The following is a 21412-nucleotide window of genomic DNA, read 5'->3' on the forward strand; positions in this document are numbered from 1 at the left end:
AAATTGTCAAAAAATACTTTTTAAAAACAGGCTATCATTATGTAGCAGTGGCAGTCCTGGGACTTGCTCTGTAGACCAGGGTGGCCTCAGACTCACAGAGCTCCTTCTGCTTTTGCTGGGATTAAAGGTGTGAACCACCACCACCTGGCTTTAAGATTTATTTTTATTGGGACTGTAGAGATGGCTCGGTAGTTAAGAACACTGGCTTTTCTTCCAGAGGACCTCAGTTTGATCTGCAGCATGCACATGGACTCAAACTGTTTTTATGTCCAGTCCCAAAGCATCCAATGCTCCCTTCTGGCCTCTCTGGTCACTTCATTCACGTGGTACACAGACATACAAGCAGGCAAAACACCTATACACATAAAATGAAAAGTATTTTAAAGCACTCACATGAAAGCATTATGACCTGAATTTAAGCCCCGAATCCCACAAAATAACAGGAAAGAGCCAACTCCTAAAAGTTGTCCTCTGACCTTGGGGAGAGCTTGCACATGTGCATACACACACACACACACACACACACACACACATACAATAAATATAATTTTTAAGTGAACAGCAATAATAGAACGCAAACTTTCTACAAGTTTAGCATTGTAGTTCTTCCTAAGTATTTTTTCACCTAAAGTGAATTTTCCCTTTCTAGTCAATTTGTTTCAATTTGTTTTTATTTTTTCATTTTTTGAGACAGGGTCTCATAGCTTAGGCTGGCCTCAAACTCCATAGCTGCTGCTGCTTCTTTTTTTTTAGGGGGGGGGGGTTCGAGACAGGGTTTCTCAGTAGCTTTGGAGCCTGTCCTGGAACTAGCTCTTGTAGACCAGGCTGGTCTCGAACTCACAGAGATCTACCTAGTTTTGCCTCCCAGGTGCTGGGATTTTTTTGTTTGTTTTTGTTTTTCAAGACAGGGTTTCTCAGTAGCTTTGGAGCCTGTCTGGAACTACCACTTGTAGATCAGGCTGGCCTCGAACTCACAGAGATCCGCCTGCCTCTGCCTCATGAGTGCTGGGATTAAAGATGTGAAACACCACTACCCAGCACATAAAAACAAGTTTAAGCATTGGAGAACAGGCACATATATGATGCAATTTAATATAATTGTTGAATACTTAAAAATTCATTTCATTCATTCATGGGCAATGGTAGTACACACCTTTAATCCTAGCACTTGGGAGGCAGAGGCAGGAGGATCTCTTGAGTTTGAGGCCAGCCTGGTTTACAGAGCAAGTTTCAGGACAGTCAGAACTACACAGAGAAACCCTGTCTTGAAAAACCAAAAAAAAAAGGAAAAAATTTGAACAAATCATTATTCTTGGTTAATTTTTGAGCTATCAGTAAGATTTCTTTGAATGTTCTTGACATACCCTAGTGAATTGCACTACTGAAAATGAGTCTCTACTCAGGAGATACTGGTTTCCCAAATCCTTAGCACTGCTGATATTCCCCCTCCTAAACCAAATACCAATATATTCCCCCCCCAAAAAAAATAACTTTATGTAAGAACAAATAACCCAGAAACAGAGCTTAGGTTTTGTAGCTTCCTCACCTATCAAGGAAAAGTGCCTGACAATTGGTATTTGGGGATAGACATTAACTCCCTATAAAACATATGTCTTGCATCTTGGCTACATTCAGCCTAGTAGTTCATCTGTAGATGCCATTAGATTTTCACGTTTCTTAGAATAAAGGCAGTTGTGCCTCTTCCTTTCTACTCTGAATGACTAATAATTTATTTCCTTCTATCTGAGTTGAGTTTTTTTGCTTCTTTGTATCCCTTGGAAAGTATCTGAGTCTTTGTATGTTACTTTGAGGGTGTGCTACATGGAGCAGAGTTGTTCTGTGTATAGAAGTAGGTTTTCATCACTACTAAGGCATGACTCTTCTGACCCTGACACTGTCTCACAAAAGAGGAGGCAGCTACTAGTCTCTGTCTTGTTTTCAGTGCTAGGCAGTTAACACAGGGGTAGATCCTTTTCCCAGGTCTCAGTCTCTTTCCACAAACATTTGTGCTCCTGTGTCCTGTGTAATATTCAACTAGAACCCACTGGGTGCATCTAGGGTTCTGTCCTTCTGCTTGCCTTTTCTTCACTATCTGCTTGAATTCAAAAGCCATTCCAAGTTCCTATTCAGTCTCATCTGTTAAACTTGGTGTCATTTATTGATCTGATGGGCTCTGGTATTAGTGTTCTCTCTTATTTCTTTTTATTAATCTTTATTTTAGAGACAGGGGCTGGAGAGATAAATGTAAGTCCCTATTGCTGAAGATACCATGTTTAAGACACAATATTTAATTTAAAAAAAAATAATTGTGTGTGTGTGTGTGTGTGTGTGCGCGCGCGCTAAGTTTGAGTTTGTGCATGTGAGTGCAAGTGCCCCTGGAGACCAGAAGCATCAGATCCTTTGGAGCTGCAGCTGAGTTCACTGCTGTGGATGCCAGGAACTAAACTCAAGTCCTCTAGAGAAACAGCAGTATGTACCCTTAGTGGCTGGGCCATCTCTTCAGTCTCCCAAACAAGGCACTTACATTTTTAATTAATTCTTTGAGAATTTCATATGCATTGTAATCATTCACCCCCACCCCTCCCTTAACTCCTCATAGATTCACCACCGCTTCTTTAACCCCATCCCCAACTGTGTCCTCTTTTTAAATATAACCATCAAGTCCAATTTGTGCTGCCCGTGTATTTCTCCGTGTGGGGTCATTCACTGGAGCATGGTTGACCTATAAAAAGCCACACCCTTAAAGAAAACTGATTTTTCCCTCCCCTAGAAGCCATCTACTATTAATAGCTCCCCAGTTAAAGGTGGGAGCTCATGAACTGCTCCCCCTTAATACTAGACTGTTGGCTACCTTGATCTTGTACAGGTCTTAAGAGGCAGCTACAACTGCAAAACAAGACTTTAACCTTTTAGAGAAAAAAAAAGAATCCCACAAGCCAGATGTGATTTTCATATTGTTTTTTGATAGTTTATATGGCCCATGCTGGCCTGGAGTTTAGCGTATAGCTGAGGCTGTACTTGAATTCCTGCTGCCACCTCCAAACTACCAAGAGCAAGCTACCCTAACTTATTTGTTTGTTTATTTTTGGTTTTCTAAGACAGGGTTTTTCTGAGTAACAGTCCTAGCTGTCCTGGAACTCACTCTGTAGACCAGGCCTGCCTCTGCCTCCCAAGTGCTGGGATTAAAGGCGTGAACCACCACCGCCCAGCTTTTATTTGATTTTCTCATGTGTATGTATGTGCATGATCCAGTATCTATGGAATACCTGTTGTATATGTGGAGGCCTGAGGTTGATGTTGAGTTTTTTCTATCACTCTCCACCTTATTCTATAAGGCAAGGTTTTTCAGTTGAACCCAGAGCTTGTCTATATGACTAGCAAGGCTATCCAGCTTGTCTCAAGATACCTACTCTCATTTCTGCTTTCTGAGTGCTGTAACTACTGTCCAAACTCCAGTCCTCAAGTTTGTGTGACACTGAACTATTTCCTCAGTCCCAAGCTATCCTTTTTTATTGTACAATATCTTCACCACATATGCATCATCTAACAAGTGATGGGGGTAATTCACATACAGGTAGATCCACCACAATTATAATCCAATGAGTTGCCATATCTTCAGAATTTTGGATACAAGTGAAGCCACTGAAAGTTTTTCTTTTAAATTAGTTTGATTTTATGTTTTATGTGTGCGTGTTTTGCCTCCATGTATATCAGGTGCATGCCTGGTGCCTGAGGAGGCCAGAAGAGGGTATCAGATTTCCTGGAACTGGAGTTACAAATGGTGTGAGCCACTATTTGGGTGTTGGGAATTGAACCTGGATCCTGTGGAAGAGCAACCCATGCTCTTAACCACCCCACCATCTCTCTAGCCCCTACTGAAGAATTTTTGTAACACGGGGGGGGGGGGGCATGTCTCTTATTTGCAGCATCTCTCTGTCTTCAACTCCAACTAATGATGTGCTAAAAGGGCAGGGTAGAAGCAGGGAGATGGGCAAATCTGAGTCAAAACAGTGAATGCAAGGAAAAGGAAGCAGATTTATTCAGTCTTGAAGTAAGAGCCACCAGGACTGCCTAATGGACTACCTATTGCTATGATCTTCCTCAAATAATCAGAAATACTATAAAGAGTTATATTTCCTCCCACAGTCTGGCTCATCCAGAGCTCAGCAGGCCTACCCATTTGTCCCAAAGACAAAAATACGCACATTTCCCAACATTTAATTAGGAAAAAAATTACAACAACAAAGAAAAACTCATGCAACAAAAGAAGAGTGGACTGGGGGTCTGGAACCATCAGACAGGGTCAGATTCCTCAGAGGAGGCAGGAGACACAAAACAGTAAGGCACTGCCACCTTGGCCCCTTAAGGGTGGGCACATGATGGGGCAGCTGAGGCTGAAGGGGTTCGGGGCAAGTGCCTACAACACTGAGGAAATTTGGCAGTAGGGACACAAGGAATGTCCCAGCGGCCCAGGCCCACATGAGGTCCAAGCACAACCTGGTTATAGTTCTCTCAGAGACAACAGGCCCCATAAAAATGTGGTCTGTCGCCTGAAACATAGAGTGACAATGGCTGGCCAGGCCCAGCCAATCTGAGGGCAGCTTCAAGATGTATCATCCAACCCCAAATGCTGCTGGTACTGAGGCTGTCTTAGGACAAGTGGGACCTGACACGGCTAAGGTGAGATGCCATAGGCTGAGCCAAGGCTGGCAATGTCACAAAGGAACCAGGACAGGAAGCAAGGCCCAGATCAACCAAGGAGGCAGGTCTGTGAGGCTGGCAATATCCCATGGGCCATGTATATTTACATATGAAAATTAAGGTGGGGTTAGGTTAATAAATAGGTGGGTAGGGTGTACAAAGCTAGGAGGGCAAGGGCTCTCTTGACATAGGAACACAAGGCAAGAGGGTGGGGGTATTGCTGCTGCTGGTAGTGGGGAGCTTGGTCCTATCACCCCCTCACCCTTCAGGGCCCAAAGCAAGGCACTAATGAAGGGGGCCCAGGTGTGATGGGGGCAACTTGGCCTGGTAACCTCCCCAACAACACCAGATCTGGATCTCAGCCCCAGAGACTCATGCTAGAGCCAGCCACTCCCCTGGCTCAGAGAATGGCTCAGAAGTGAGAAGCCCCCTCCTCACCATCTCTCCACTCAGCTGCTGCTGGACACCAGGCTGATGATCTGCTCCAGCTTCTGTCGAAGCTTGTGCTTCCGACAAGAGGCATCTCGGTCCAGTGAGGCAAGGATCTAGGAGATGAGGATCCACTGGAGCAGACTCCAAGGCAGGGCACCACTTCTGCACAAAGTCCTTGCTTCCCAGATGGGTGCTTCCCTCCCATAGGCTTCAGTCCCTGTGTCAAGCTCAAGCTCTAAACCTCTAATTTCTCAGCAAAACCACCGACTTTTCTTTGACTCCTAATACCATCCCCAATTCTAGAGATTTCTCTCCTATCATGGCTCATGTGTAACCTCTTTGGAGAGTGAGCCATATCTGCTGTTATCAATTCCTTTTTCTGCATAACCCAAACTCCAACACCTCCTTGGCAAATCTGGCCATTCCATCCTCCTTGATCCATGCAGGGACCTGGCTCAGGATACAGAGCTGATTCTACCAGCCACTGGGTTCCTCCCAGTCTTCTGCTAGTTCCCTCTTTCCTCTTTGACCTGTGAGGGGCTCAGAGTGCTGTGCTTGGCTCCCTCTATAGCCCCTTGATCTCCTTTGGTGAGCTCCTTTTTTTGAGACAGTATCTCACTATGTATCTCTGACTGTCCTGCAGCTCACTTTGTAGACCAGGTTACCCTTGAAACACAGCAATCTGCCTGACTCTGCCTCCTAAGTGCAAGGACTAAAGGTATGTGCCACCATGCCTGTCCAGGGCTTAATCTTGCATGCATATCTCTACTTGTCTGTGTTCACATGCATGGATGTGGAGTCCAAGAGGTCAATACCTGGTATCTTTATCATTCTCCACCTTTTAAAAATGTGTGAGTGTTTTGCTTGCATGTATGTATGTATATCACATGTGGTGACCACAGAAGTCAGGGGAGACCAGAGTCCCTGAAACTGGAGTTAGGAGACTGTGAGTTGCCATATGGGTACTGGAAATCAAACTTGGATCCTCTGGAAGAACAGAAAGTGCTCTTAACTGCTTTGCCATCTCTCCAGCCCATCCACCTTATTTTTTGAGATATGGTCTCTCATGGAACATAGAATTCATTGATTGGCTAGACTGACTGACCAAAGAGCTATGAGGATCAGTCTATCTCCACCTCCCCAGTGCTGGAATTATAGACACATGCCACCACACCCAATATTTTTACATGGGTGCTCTAAATCCAAATTCAGGTCCTCATGCTTTCATACCAGGTACTCCATCAACTGAACCATTTTCCCCATCCCCCTGCCTCAGGGCTTCGAATTCCATCTATGGTTTCCAAAAGTCCTTCCAAGACTTCTGCTGAATCTATTGACTCCTATGCCTTGCATACTTGTCATTTTAAGTCTAGTTAGCAAGAGAATGGTAACTGGGCTCAACCTTCCCAGTGTGACCCAATCAACTTTGATTCCATCCCTGCTACCCATCCCAAGATGCTCTATGTTCCCTCAGGGCTTTAGCATTTTCTATGGATGACTTGAGCGGTTCTGAAGATTCTTGACTTTGTTTTCTGGGCCGCACAAGGCTGTTCCATCCACAGTCTTTCCTGCGATTTGTAGTATTACTGAGTTTACAGTGGTGAACTTCATCCTGTCAGCTACTTAGGCTGAAGAAGTCCTGCAGTCATCGTTGATTCCAGCTTGTGGCCAACATCCAGCTACTCAGAACATGAATCCAGGCCTCCACACCCTTTTGTTTTCCTCTGTCTGCTGGCATCTCCAACCACAAAAGCCACAGGCCCTGCTAATAACTGGATGCACCTACTTCTGGCCCCACCCTATAACCCTTTGCCTACCCATTCTGATTCTCCAGCCTTTTAACTTTTATCCAGTGGTAATTCTATACTCCAGTTAGTGGTTTCTCTCCTGTATTCCTTAAATCCCAGCATCTAGGGAAATTATTACCCATGCTGGCCCTAGGCAAGGAATGAAATGTGGACAAGATACAAGATGGATTCTGTGTTCCATCTTGCTCAAATCCTTGGCACTCCTCAAGTCATCAACCTCCCTGCCTTTGCCCATAATTGCATCATCAGAACCATGCAACTGGGGATCTGCAAGCTGCATCAACATACCTCCTGACGATACTTGGTGACATAGAAGTAGAGCTCACTGAGTGCACTTAGGACATTGAAGTCATTGGCATGGAGGCGGGATTGTTCCACTAGGTAGGCATCCATGTCCTGGTCACTGATTGATGCCATCTTTGAGATATCTCGGTAGTACCTGTAGAAATCCTGGGTGAGTCAATCATGCACATGTCACAAAAGCCAAAACTCATGTGTCATCAGTGTTTGGCCAGCCTCAGACAGGCTGTTTAGGCAGGCAGCTCCAGTCTGCCACCATGCACACATAGCAGTTTCCCAGGGCCCACCTCTCCACCCAGCTCTTGTAATTAGGGATATCCTTGGCGTAGAGCAGCTTGTTGGAAGGGGAGTCCTTGCCCAGACGGTGCTCTGATGTAGAACAGGAGTCCATGAAGGTCTGGGCCACCACTGACAAACAGGCATCCGTGATGCTATTCTTGTGGATGTCAAACACAAACTGCGGGTTCTTGATCACATTCACCCAGAAACGCAGAGGTAAGCTGAACAGAGGGATACACACTCGAGACTCCCCAGTAGCTGTATGGGCCCCTCTTCCCCCACTGCCTTCCTTTACACCTTATTCCTGTCTGGCCAGCTCATAACTACTCCTGAGGTAACAGGAAGGACACATTTAGGGTAAATGATTTTTCTTTAACTTTCTGCTTGACTCAATCTCCACCCCTGAAGTTTTCACTGTCTCCACCTGTGCCAAGTCATCAATGTCTCTACCCTGTGCAGGACTCTGGAGAAAATGGCCAATTCCAGTGACAGACTAGCATTTTCCATCTGCACAATCCAGCAGTACCCATCTTCTATATACTCATATTCAGTTCCAGGCCAAGCCACTGTCTCATCCCTTTTGCCTGATAGGCTATTCAGCTGTCAGTCAACCTGCCTCCATGGGCCTTGGTTAAGTCCCTAGTCTCTTCCTCCCACCCATCCTCAAAAGGGCCAGCAGTAGCCAGGAACTAATAAGTACCAGTTGCTTTTCCAGGTGTGGCGCACATCAGGGTCACTGATCTGACGCTGGTCAGCCTGTTCATCCAGGAAGTCAAACATGTACTTGATGGCCAAGGGTAAAGCTGAGCCCCGATGGGCCGTACTGAACACAGTTTCGAATAGGTCATCCACAAACTTCTGCAATGTGCCCTATGAGTGACAGTAAGGCCACTATGTCAAGGAGTTCCCCAAATCTGACAGACAGGGGAAGAAAAGCTCAGTAAAGAACTTTCCTGAAGGGCCAGCATTCCTAAAATGGACCTGCTCTTGACCTCAAGCCTAGAGGTCCTACTGCAAAGGCCCTGAGAGTGTGGTCCCTGCCTGGTAAGACCAGCTCATCTCATGGCTAAGACTGGGCTAGAGGGTGTCTATGCAGACACCAAGGGAGCCTGGGGCAGGCCCACACCTTGGTGGCCAGCAGCCTTGTCAGATATATTTCTGAGACCATCTTGCTGCCACGGTCTCCCTCTCGGTGATCAGCATGATCATGGTTCTTCACCAGATGCCACAGCTTGGTGCCTGCCTCCTGGTCAGGTGTAAGCATTGGTGCTCGGGAACGGAGGCTATCTGGACTGCTGGCAGCACGGAGCAAGCTCTCTAGGACAGAGGAGAGATGTGACCCTTAGGCCCTGACAGGCCCTGGCCATTACCCACCCTCTTACTTCACTCTCCTCCAGGAGCCGAGGAGCCTTTGTGGAACCCATCTGTTCTTGCCACCCCTTCCTACCAGGCTCTACAGAACGGGGCCCAAAATAATGGTCTTTCCAGCTGGGTCAAGACAACTACTTGGGACTTCCAAAGATGGCTTATACAACCTTAATTAAAGGGCACAGGGCCAGCAGAAGTCACCATGATGAGGATACCTACCGTAGCGACTGAGTGAACGGGTGAAGGTGAAGGAGTTGGCCATGTTATAGGCAGACACTTGTTTGGGCACCAGGGCTACTAAGGAACCATCTGTCACCTGGAGGTCCAAACACAAAGAAGGGGCAGTGCAGGAAGACAAGGGGTCACCACTCATCCAGGCTCTTCAATGTAGTGGTAACCAAGGCCCTATGAGGAGGGCTCACGAGTATAAGGATAAGGGCTGGGAGCAGACCTAGCCACTGCTCCTAGGTAGCCTGGGGGGTGAATAGGCTGCCAGTTCCTCACCTGGTAGTGGGCCAGTGAGTTGACCCTCTTCCAGTCACACTCTATCTTTGTAGTGACATCCTCATCTTGAAGGATGATTCGGGCCATGCGGCCCTGGCGCCATTCTGCAGACCACAGTCAGCTCTTAGTGACATTTACCCCACAAACCTTAGGCTCACTTCTCTAAAGGAATAGAGCTCAGGTACAGAGTCTGAGAGCCCCCTGGGAGGGTTTGGAAGGTGGGGGGCTAGGAGAAAGGGGAGAGACCTTACCCAAGTCCATGTCCTCAGCTTTGGGGCGCTGAGAGTATGGGATACCCTTGTACACAGTATCCAACAGCTTGTCTTTGGCCTGGGTGATGCTGTCACAGTTGAGAACCTTCACAGGGACCTGAGCACTGTTCTCGCTCTCCGGGCACACACAATGAAGAGTCTAAGAGTGAAGGAACCCCAGCATCAATCCTGAACAAGGCTCCTCCACCCCTTCTCCTATTCACACGACCCCATGCTCACCAGGGTCTTGTAGTCAATCTGCTGCCGGATGAGTTTATCTTCACTTAAGGAGTAGCGGGCCTCGCCTGTTATGGCATCAATGGGACCTTTCTCCATCTGTTGCTTAATGGCGCAGTACAGCAGGAAAAGTGGCTCCCCGGCACACTCCTACACCCAGAGTCAAGAGCATAGCTGGCTGCCTGTCTGGCCTACCGATCACCTGCATCCACCCCTGAACATTCCTCCCCTGCTGCCCAGCCCTACTAAGCACACCTTCAGGAACTTATGCAGCAGGAATGTAAACCAGTTGGTGAGCATCTTCTCAGCCACTGATTCTGTCCTGTGGTAAGAGATAGGTCCTGAGGCCCTGGCCTGGCAAGGGTGGAGCTTGAACAGACAGAAGGGCCCAAAATAGGAAATGGAGGAGTGGGCTGGGAGAGAGTCCAGGCAAGATAGTTACATACCTGCGCAATAGCAGCTTTGGGTGGTTCTTGCTCTCCAGGTTTTTCTCTATGAGGTCAGCCAGCAGTTGCTTGAGTAGTCCAGTGGCATAGTCAAGTCGGCTCTGCAGGGCCACCATGGTGAGTGATGCTACAGTGCCACGGTCACGCATAGAGAAGCTGCTCTGGGCCTCCAAAGTGTGGATGAAGGTGAGTAGGAAGGCACGGCTGTGCAGCAGCTGCCCAAACAGGCGTAGGGCCTTCTCCACATTGGGGGGAGTCTGTGGGGACCAGAGATTCTCAGAAGGTAGGCAGTGGTGGCTCTGGGGGAAATAGAACATGAACGGACTGTGGGGGCCGGGGGTGGCTCACATCTAGCTCCTTGAGCACTGGGTGAGCCTCAATGCCAGGGAAAAGCACCCGCACAGCATAGGTCCGATAGTCCAAGAAGGGAATCTGCACACCATCCATGTGGTTTGTCAGTTCATTGATATCTGTCTGTAGCTCAGCAAAAGCTGGGGGAAAGTAGGGTGGAATGAGTTGAGCAAGAGGCAGGGAAATTCCTCAGCTCTCACATACTGTGGTACACTCCCAGTTTAGGCACCTTCTTTGCACTCCAACGCCACACGAGATTCCAGGTTGTCCATTTGTAGCTGGAGCCGCTTCAGTGTTCGGTCTGCATCTTGAGTCTTTCGCTTGTAGGCGACCAGCACAGCAGTGATGGCCAGCAGCAAGAACCCACCCCCTGCTGCCAGCCCCACCATAGCTGGTAAAGTTAGTGCCCGATCAGCAGTGATGTGCAGGGTGCCCAACCAGAACTCCAAGCCACCCACCAGCACCTGTAATAGGAGGCTTAAGGTGAACCAATAGCCATGTACACCCAAGGCTGCCCTGGTGGCCTCTGAAGCCTATACACACCATGACTGGCTGCCGGCCTGTCTGGCTAGGGGAATCACACAGAAGTTGAGTATCTGAAACAGTTAGTGCACACGGCTGTCCTCCAATCAGCACTGTATAGTTGAGGCGGGAGCTGCCAGCTGCAGCAGGGATCAGGTTCTTGCCCTAACAGTAGATAACCCACACAGACATAGTCAAGCTCTCCAGGTCTCTGCTCCTCCCCTCCTTTCTACTCCCTACCCCTATTCCCAGCACCTTCAATACAACATGTGAGCCAGGTTTGACATCTAGCACACCAGATGGCCCAAGTGGTTCAAAGCTGGGATCGGGATAGTAGGTGAAGGAAGAACGGTTGAGGGAACGGGCTGTCTGCACATGATCCAGCAAGAAGCCAAACTCATCAGGGTGCTCGCCTTGGGCCCGAGGCTGAGGGTGCCCAAGGAAGATGCCAGGGGCCTTACATAACATTGCAGTGTCATTGATCACCTGGCATGTCTGTGGAGACAATGGCAATCACCTCAGTGCATGAAGCCTTCAGTAAGTAGAAAGGGTGGGAGAGGAGTAGGAAGCTGCTACTTACATTAATGGTCTCAATACCACGGTACTTTGCCCGTACACGGGGTTCTTGCACCGTCAGCAGATGGGTCCCACTCACAGTGATGGCAGTACTTCCACTGGAGAGATGGGGGAAGGTCTCAGGCTCCCTCCCCCACCCTGCCCTGAACTTACCAAGGTTTTTCTGAGAGCTCAAAGCCTCGAACTTTGGAACATTTAGTAGGTGCAAGGCTCTATATGGGCAGGACAACTCTGTGCCCCCTGACATGGGTTTAGGAAGGATTTGATGCCCCAAGGCCCCAGTAACAGGTAAGGCCCAAAGAGAGACACTCAGAGCCCCAACTCAGTCCTTAAGCCCATTCTCCTCAGGGTCTCACTTGATGATGCTCCAGGTTGGCTCAAGGTGTGTGACAGTGGGGTCCTGAGTGTAGGTATAGATGACTCCAGGGCTGGAGATGTTGGCATGATCGATGGCAAGGGTGATAGGGGCCTGACTCGGGCCCAGGGTGGAGACAGGTGAGATACACACAATTGCCTTGGCATCTCTCCTACATAAGAAAGCAGGTAGGCTTGAAGCGGGTGGCCTGGCACCTTCGACTACTCTGTCCCCACAGTCCTCCACATAATGCTCAACTCCAGACTGCTTGTGCTCAGGCCCACCTCACAAATCTGCACTCGCCATCTCTTACAATCACTGTGACCCTGCTGCCAGCATCCAGAGAAGTTCCAGAGATGGTGAGCCGAGTGCCCCCAGAAGCTGGGCCCCGAGTAGGACTCACACGGTCAAATGTTGGGGTCTGGGAAAGAAGCAGTCCTTAAGAGGAGGTAGGAGCCAGCCCCATCCAATGGCTACTCCACATTCCCCCAGATAGAGGAGATAGAGGACTTGGGAAGGGGAAGAGACTGGCAGGTCACATACCACAAAGCTGTAGAGCTGCTCGGACTGTGTACGAAAGTCAGCTGAACAGTCACCTACACAGAGCTCAGCAGGCCCAGGTGGTGGGCTGGGCACCAGTGATTCCTCCATCTCACATACAATCCTAGGAGTCACAGAAGGTCAGGACCAGCTGTGGTACACAAGGACAGGGTATTCAACATGGCCACACTCACCTTTCAGCACTAACATATTCGGTGGGGATGGAGTTACAACGTACACCAGCTACTCGCAGGCCAACCTCACGGAAAGTGAGGCCCAGGTTCTCACCCACAATGGTGACCCGGGTGCCACCTTCCTTGGGTCCTGTGAGTGGGTGGATCTGTAGAACAGGATAAGAGGCAAGAAGATCAGGCCAGACTCATACTTGCCCAGCAGGCCAGGTAGGACTAGTATGTGATGCTAACCTGGGTGACTCGGGGATGGCTGCATCGGGCACCCTTCTGGCTTGGGTGCATCCAGTTGCTCTTGGGAGCTGGGCAGTGAGCCCGCAGTTGGCACTTGTGCTCCGAGATGCACCAGCCACAGTTGAAGCGGGGATCAGCTTTGAGGCAGAGGCCACAACTAGGCCGCTGAGCCCAGCACTTGTAAAGAAGGGCTGCAGACACAGCGGACTACTGTTGGGGCAGGCAGTGGCAGAGAAGCAGGGGGCTCTAGGACCTCCAGACTTGCCCCAGTAGTGTCAACCCTGCCCCAGGAGCACATTCCTTGGACTGATGTCATGCCTTACCTCGGAAGCTAGGAGGCTTATCAATGGGGAAATCTCCATCCCAGACCACAGAGAAGTCCAGTTCGGTGTCACCAAACTCATCACCTTCATAGAAATACTAAGAAAAATGGAACAACATGAGTATAAATAAGATAGGCAAAATCCTTGCCCAATTTAGTAATCCCCGATTAAAGAAAAGTGCCTGCCAGGATCAACCAGATCAACCAGAGGCTTCCAGATCAGTAAGCTGGACATATGCCAAAAAACAAACAAACAAAAAACCCACCACCACTGACAACAACAATGATAACAACAAAACAATTGTCCCTGGTTGACCCACCCTGGACCTCACCGAAGCATTCTGGCACTGCACACTGCTGCTATTAAAGCGCACTGCAGGTACCCGATGCTGCCGCCCCTGTACACGAACTACACATTCATAATTCTTCTGGCCTGACTGAGGTTGTGGCAGATTCTTAGCCCGCAGGGTTAGAGGCTGCATGACGCCCACAGGGATCAAGAGGTCTCCTCGAGGCAGGATCTCAGGGCATCCCTGGGAGGAAAACAGCAGTCAGAGCATGCTGAGCTACCCACCTTTCTCCAGGCCCAAGGAAATAGTAGAAGAAACAAAAAAGTGAGAGGCCAGCCAAGGAGCCCAATCTTTTGCAGCGCACTGCACCACCTCACCTCAGGGCTATGGACCCTGCCTTCCTGGAAGGAGCACTCGTGTGGGTGGCTGGTACACACGTGGCGGTACTTACACCAGTGGCAGGGGTAAGGACTGCCAACACAGGACATGCACCTGGAGAGGGAAGTGACTTCAGAAATAACAGAGAAGGTTACACCACCCTGTTCTCACCCTCCCACAGAATGCACTGAGGAACAAATGAAGAGGACAGGCAGAACCTGCATAAGTCACACAGTGCACATCAGGATTGGACAGACGTGGGGACAGAGCTCACCCTGAAAGTCCTAGAGACAACCACACTGCAAGCTTTATATATCCCAGAGCACCTATCTATACCCAGGCCTAGGGACAGATTCTGGACCTGGTACTCACGACTGGAGGGCACTGCAGTTGTAGAAGACAAAGTCAACCCCAGCAAACCTCACACCGGTCTCCATGGAGAGCAGCTGCAGCTGCACAGTATGAGTGGCCCCTGCAGCAAACAGGTGGCCATCACCAACTAGCCTGGGATCCTGCCCTACCCCACAACACCCAAGGGTCACTGGCCCCAGTGGAGGTCACACTGGGGCCAGTGGCCCCAGTCCACTGACCATGCCCTCTGGTAAGTGTCTGGAGTTCCTGGAGGGATGGTGAAGGGCAACGCAGCTCTCCAGAGGACAGCAGAATAGCCTCACTTTTAGTCACCTCCTCAAATGAACAGCTCACACCCGCACTAAGGTCTGGCACGTTGCGCATGGCTATGGTCAGCTGGGGAAGGCAGAGAGCTCAGAGCAGAATGAGCCCCTCCCTCATGAAGCATAATGGGTCCAAGTACCCACCATATCACTTACCTGCACTCCAGGGGATGTCACCGACACATTATTGGGCCGGACCCGCACCTGTACACATTTATTCAGCTCCTCAGCAAAGCCATGTGGAGCAGAGGCACCTGGACAGGCCCCTTCCCGGCAGCACCTGCATGGGGACAGGCCAGAGCAGTCTGAGCACTGTCCCAGCAGGGACCAGATGGGGTTGCAGTAAGAGGCTGAGTGGGGCAGAGGACAGCATACCCAGCTCCTACTGCCAGGCAACAGTGTGCCTTGGCCTCATCCCCTGAGATCCAAGGGACGTCACTCAGGGTAGTTCTGCTCATTAGCTGGAGAAAGTGGAGAAGGGAGGGAGGGGAAGGCTCAAGGCTCAATGCTGGGGAAAACGGAGCAGGTGGGTGAAGGAAAGTATAGCAAGTGTGGCTGGCTTCTGTCCAGTTGGCAAGGCCCTGCTAAGTCCTTCTGTCTCCCAAGAAAATGGCCCCAGGGAGCCCATTGCTGTCCCATGTTCCTCACCCACTGCCCTCACCTGTGCTGTAGCACACACCAACCACAGTGTGGGTCCCCTGAGCCCAGGCATGCAGCGCAGCTCAGATACTGCTCACAGGTCTCCACCGGGAGTTGGCTCACCTGGGAACAGCCACATCAGCACACAGCCCACCCCTGCCCCACCATCCACCACCACCCACCACGGGCCCACCTGCTTCTCACTCAGGAGGTAGATGTGCTGGTGGTCAGGGCTAAAGAGCAGGTCTCGGAGTATGGGGCTTCCCTCTACCACAGAGACTGTCTCATACAGCTGGGCATCCTGAGAGCCATCAACCCGCACCTGAGCCACAAACCAGGACAGAGAAATGACAGGCCAGCTTCACCCTACCATAGTTCCCACTACCCAGGGACTTTCTAGATTGCAGCTGAGCTGGTCAGACAGGACCTCCTCCTTGAGCCTGCACTCAGTCAGAAGGCCTGTAGCTTCAACAGCCACAGCCTTAGGCCAAGGCAAAGGCTATCTTGGATTCAGCTAAAAAAAAATGCTGGTAAAGGTAGATGGCAGAGAAGCCACCCAAGGAGCAGGACTCAGCTCTTGGGGCCTAACCTGGGAAGCCTTCATACCCTGTTCAGAGTAACCTGAGTTCATGTGCACATTCTATTCCCCAGCCCTTCTTCCCATAGTGTGAAAAAACATTCCCAATCCCATAATACAAGGATTTTAGGACCAACCTTCTTCAGATTACCACTGCGTGTACCGATGAAAACCACAGAGTGCTGGTGGTAGGTATAAGCAGCTACACTGGTCATGCCGTCAGTGCTGTCGGCCAACAGGGGTAGCCCCTCAATCACGTGTAGGCCACCCAATGGTTGATTCAACACTAACCCACAGAAGTTTCCATTGATCTGCATGGGCTGGTGACACAGGAGGGGTGAGTGAGAGATGCTATTAGATTCCATGTTCTGTAAAGAAGCAGAACCTGGAAGCTACTGCCCTCCAGACATGCCTGACAGTTTGCCCTAGGACCCCATGGGAAAATGGGACTAGTGATAGAAAGCAGGGAGAGGGAGGAGAAACCTTGGTTTACAAGACTTGATATAGAGCAGAGAGCAAGCTGGGAATTAATAGTCAGAAAAATGAAGGTGAAAATATATAAACAGGACATGGGCCAAGACATAAGTACAGAGTTAGGCTCTCAAGAAAGGTAAAGCAGGTGTCAGAACAAAGGTGTCAGTCACTCCCAGGACCATGCCAAGCCTGGGATTGGACAGACAGCCACCCAACGGAGAAGCAGAAAGACAGAGTTGTCATGTGTAGCACAGGGACAGCAGAGCAAGCAAAGGGCTCACAGTGTTAATGCATGGCAGCTCCTTATTCAGCAGCCAGGGTAGGGCCAGTGTGCCCTCCCCACGGTAGCATGATTGGATTCGCTGTCGGATGTGGGCATTGATGTTGCTGAGGGTGAAAAGGCAAAGGATGGTCTGCCGAGGTGGGCTGGCTCGGTTCTTCTGGCCCTGAGAGAAGATGGTGAAGAGGACATCCTCATCGGCTGGCACACCCAAAGCCTGGGCCAGGAGCAGGCCAGGCTTGGCCAGGTGGGCACTCTGCACCAATCGGTACTCCACACCACGCCAGGAGCAGCCAATGGGAAACTCTACATAAGAGTAGAACTCTGAGTCTCCTGAACACATGCGCACAATCTTGGATGTGAAGAATTTCTCGCCTGCTGTATCCAGCAGCGTCTGCTGGGTGTCCAGCTGCAGTGTTAAGAAGTACACAAAGGAGGCACTGACAAAGCCATATATGTAGTAGATGTCAAAGGCAGGGTACAGGGAAAGTGTGTCTGAAGGAATCTTGATCTGAGAGGAGACAAACTCATCCTGGTACACCTGGAGAGGACAGCAAAGTATGAGTACAGGATAAAGACCTGCTCCCTTCCCCACCTTGACTCCCCAACCCTGCTCTAACAACGTGGCCTTCCAAAGGCTTCCCCTGTGATCTCCCACCTTCCCTGCCTTGGCAATTACTAGAATTCATGCCACAGAGTGCAAGGTGACCTCAGCCTCTCCAGAGACATGCTTTCCACAGGTGAATTCTGTCCAATTTCCTGTCCTCAGCAGCTGATCTACATCTCTGTGTCAGTGAAGGGTCACAAATTCCCTCTCAAACCAAAGCTTTTCTTCCCAAGAAGTAGGGTCAAGACTGAGAGAAAGGAGTGAATTAGGCCTGGGCTCATAAGAAGCAGAAGAAAGAGGACAGAACGAACAGGCATAATATCTCACCCACCAGACTGAACATATCTGCACTGTCTTCATCGTCGATGAGCTTACGGGAACTCAAGGTGGGGAAGTATTCAGACTTGCCATCAACTGCAGTGCCCACAAACAGCTTGCTAGGCCCCTGGCCCTGTTCAACAATGACACCAGCCATGGAGTCAGGCTCTTGGGCCCCTGACAGGTAATGCTCCTTGCGATGGTGGGGCTCACCCAACTTGAAGAGATCATCCAGACGCAGGAATTGGCAGATGCCCTGCCAGATACTGCCACAAGCTACCAGACGACGGGCTGCATAGTCTATGAGGAGCAGCTTGTTCACATTGTCCACAGGCACCAGGCGATGGGAGCACACACGCATGCTAGGGGGTGGGTAGCAACGAGAATTGTCCTCAACGGGCCCTGTAACATGGGCCCGTAGCTCAGTCAGGTTTGGAGCCAGCTTGAAAACTTGGTTCACTGCACCTACAAATACCTCCCCAGTCACTCGGTGGACAGTCAGGTGAGTCAGTGTGGTATCTGTCACCACAAAGGTACGAAAGGGCCTGCTGCTACCCAGGCACCCTCCTATAGTGAAGAATAGCAATGGGAGAAGGCAGACAGTGGGCATGACCGGCAGCTGTACCAGGGACAGGCCTGAGGAGAGACAACAAGTGGGAGTCAGAGACCCCAGGCCCAAGATCTTCTCCCTCCCCCTGACCTGCCTGGCCCAGGGCACCTGGCAGGCCAGGCTCCATGCCACAGAAGGGCAGGGAAACTCATCCAACATGACAGAGCCACAGATGGTAACTGAGGCTGGGAGAGGGGAAGGGCCTCTAATAGGGCAAATGAATGAGTAACAAGCACAGGCAAGCTTGGATGCCATCAATCATCCTCCACCCCTGTACTGGAAAGAAGCCAAGAAGCCTTGTCTTAACTGGGCCACACCCAAGGGAGCAGCAGAGCCAGATGCTTAAAAGGATGGGGTGGGAGGCTATACCAGAACTGTGACCCAAACGTTACACCCCAAGGCTGAGAGCAGATGATGGCACAGGAGAACATCACAGGGGAACCTAGACCCAAATACCCCTTGCCTGAGCTGGGGAAGGAGAAAGGCAAGGAGAGAATAATCACATGCTGGGGGTAGAGGATGCTTCTCTGTGAGTGGTGCTGCCAACAGGAGTCCTAGAGCGAAGCTCTGGAGAATTAAGGCCTGAGGCTGGTTTCAGTGCCACCACTTCTCTAGCTCATGGTCTCTCAGGTGCTTTCTCCCCATGAGGGCCTTGGCTGCCTATTCAGGAGTCTGCAGTCTGGCCTTTCTGCTGCAACACAAAGCCAAGACTCTCACCGAGACAGACATAAGTCAAGCTTTGCTCAGATACAGGCAGACAGATGCTCTGCCAGGCCTGTGTGGCTCTCCCTGAAGATCCAGAAGATCAGTCAGAGAGAGGTAGGGGCAGAGGGGTCTTACCCACTTTTGAGAGTCCCAGAAGTCTTATATGTAGGAAGCAGCATCCCCAAATACAATTGCAGCCTTAGGGATGTAGGGCAAGGCCCACAAGGATAGGGAAAGTGCACTTCACCCCCAGGCCACACCCAGCCAGCCCCAGGCTGCAAAGTCGAGCAGTCTCTGCAGTCAATAGAGCAGAGCACAGTGCTACCTTCTCACTGCCTAATTCCCAAGGGACACAGGAGGGACTCAGCATGGGGGGAGGGGGCAAGGAGGCACAGAAAAGAAAAAAGAAAAGCAGGAACAGGGAGCAATTCCAGTTTGAAACTGCCAAGTTTCAGCTCAGATTGATCAGCTCTCTGGGGTTCTTTTGTCAGGTCTGCATCCAGGACCCCTCATGCAACACCCAGAAGAATGGAAGGAGAAAGAGAAAAGCAGCTGCATCCTGCCTTCACCTCTTCTACACTCTGCAGAAAGCCAATTTTAGAAACTGGCCAGGGACAGACTGGGAATGAGACCTGGAAAGTCGTGATTTGCAGCCCAACACCCCACCCCAGCCCCCACCTCTAAGTGGCAACCTCAGACATCACAGACGCACCCAGCCCCTCTGTTACAGCCCTGGCAGCAAAGAGCACGATAATGAGGAAAGCTCCATAGAGATATGTGGGTCCACAGCCCCTGCTCTCCCACAATACTCCCCCATTGTACTACCAACTCAGCCAGTCCTGAGGCAGAACCGGGGAGACCTTAGTCGAAGCAGAGGCTACAGCAATGCTCAGAGATACTGTTCCTCCTCTACAAAAGGATCATATCAGGCAATGGGGCTACAATATAGTTGACCGTCTCTTCCTACTCGGGGCATATAGTGCCTAGTGAGCCTCGAGAGGCAGGGACAGGGCCTGACCCCTGAAACCATCTGGACCCCTAGGCTGTCTGAATCCCGGACATCCATCAGACAACTGGCACACAAGTTGTAAGGATGGCGGCCACCTACCTGTCCTTCCAACGTGGCTGACTTGGGGTGGCCACTCCTGGCCACGTGGACGTGTCCCCGTGTCCTACAGCAGCCCCACTCGTGTGGCCACTCAGCCTCACCCGTCGCGCAGTGAAAACTGCAACCGCCGGGCCCTCTCCCACACACTGGGCTGGCCCGAGGCCGCCTGGGCCTTTTAAACCTGGACCGTACCACCGCACCAGGAGGGGGCTCTCAGCGAGGATAGACCAGGGCCTGACAGGCAGAGCGCATGGGAATGAGGCTGCTGCTCCTCGGGCCCAAGACTCTAGTGCACAGTGAAAAACGCCCATGGGCCGCTGGGGAACCCTTCCTGAGAAACGACCCCCTACGCTCAATGGCTGAGTCCAAGGCGCGCGCTTCTCCACACCCCCAGCTCCTAGCTTGCTCCCTCCAGCAACCCTGGAATCCGTGCGCGCTCTCACCACACCCCCTTGGGCCTGAGGCACGAGCCAGCTCCTCCTCAGGGAGCCCTGGGCCACCTGCTGCGGTCGCAAGATTTTGCTTGGGCCTATCAAAAGCATACTAGCAAAGATTGCTCGCTAAGTCAGGGCTCTTTCCCCAATGGTCCATAAACTGGAGGGCTAATAATGTACAAATACCCAGCATAAAGCTTGGAGTACTGCAACTTACAGCCATTTTCATCTAGCGCCTTCCTCAACAAGCCACTCTGACCGTGAATCTGGGATTCTAAATTCCTTGTTTTCTTTTTCCTCTTTTTTTCCCCTTTCATTTCTTTTTCCTTTAGTACAGTGTGGCCTCGACTGACCACCCTTCTGCCTCATCCTCCCAATACTGGGATTATTATGGGCTCGGGCTCGTACCACCACAGCTGGCTTTTTTTTCCCACGTTGCTTTGAAACAGTGCCTCACACTGTAGCTCAGGCTGGCCATGAACTTCCAGTGATCCTCCAGCTTCACCTTCCCATTTTGGAATTACAGGTGTTTGCCAACAAGACCAGTTGTTCTTTTATTTGTGCGGGATGTGTGTGTGTGTGTGTGTGTGTGTGTGTGTGTGTGTGTGTGTGTGTGCCTCATGTGTGCAGGTGCCCAAGAAGGCTAGCAGAGGGCATTAAAGTCTATGGAGCTGGAATTAAAGGCGGTTGTGAGCCACTGAATATGAGAGCTAGGAACTCCAGTCTATGCAACAATAGCAAGTGCTCTTAACCATCGAGCTGTCTTTCTTTTTCTTTTCTTCCTTTTTTTTTTTCAAAACAGGGTTTCACTGTTTAGCTCTGGTCTGGCTGCCCTGGAACTTGCTTTGTAAACCAGACTGGCCTCGAACTCACAGACATCCACCTGTCTCTATCTCATGAG

General features: G+C 50.5%; 1 protein-coding gene across 2 annotated transcripts; it reads right to left on the reverse strand.

Moving 5' to 3' along the window:
* Positions 1–145: 145 nt before the first annotated feature.
* Positions 146–20388, reverse strand: Plxna3 (plexin A3). 2 transcript variants are annotated; one of them, XM_087903205.1, is made up of 34 exons: positions 20078–20388; positions 17668–18290; positions 16731–17270; positions 16113–16295; positions 15592–15720; positions 15421–15521; positions 14916–15039; positions 14676–14832; positions 14458–14557; positions 14085–14199; positions 13750–13950; positions 13419–13515; positions 13096–13286; positions 12865–13010; positions 12674–12794; positions 12415–12551; positions 12132–12302; positions 11780–11873; positions 11455–11694; positions 11221–11364; positions 10907–11141; positions 10675–10817; positions 10327–10583; positions 10136–10202; positions 9884–10030; positions 9644–9803; positions 9393–9496; positions 9108–9204; positions 8647–8837; positions 8221–8390; positions 7529–7741; positions 7230–7380; positions 5140–5246; positions 146–355 (listed from the first exon to the last, which is right to left on the reverse strand). In XM_087903205.1, the coding sequence occupies exons 2-33, from the start codon at positions 18262–18264 to the stop codon at positions 5151–5153; spliced, it is 5619 nt and encodes a 1872-aa protein (XP_087759331.1). In that variant the 5' UTR covers positions 18265–18290; positions 20078–20388; the 3' UTR covers positions 146–355; positions 5140–5150. The 2 variants fall into 2 exon arrangements, with proteins under 2 accessions (XP_087759331.1, XP_087759330.1); XM_087903204.1 differs by lacking the exon at positions 146–355 and having other exon boundaries at positions 4203–5246.
* Between the last annotated feature and the right edge of the window lie 1024 nt (positions 20389–21412).

Source organism: Myodes glareolus, chromosome X, assembly GCF_982192425.1.
Source record: "Myodes glareolus chromosome X, mMyoGla1.1, whole genome shotgun sequence".
NCBI lineage: Eukaryota > Metazoa > Chordata > Mammalia > Rodentia > Cricetidae > Myodes > Myodes glareolus.

What these genes read in the sequence shown, in the direction of transcription:
- Plxna3 (XM_087903205.1), bottom strand. Translation starts at nt 18,264, where the DNA reads ATGCCCACTGTCTGCCTTCTCCCATTGCTATTCTTCACTATAGGAGGG. An exon ending in GACACTTACCAGAGGGCATG is followed by an intron (nt 14,558 to 14,675) that starts GTCAGTGGACTG and finishes TGTTTGCTGCAG; the next exon opens with GGGCCACTCATACTGTGCAG. An exon ending in GCAGGGTCCATAGCCCTGAG is followed by an intron (nt 13,951 to 14,084) that starts GTGAGGTGGTGC and finishes TTTTCCTCCCAG; the next exon opens with GGATGCCCTGAGATCCTGCC.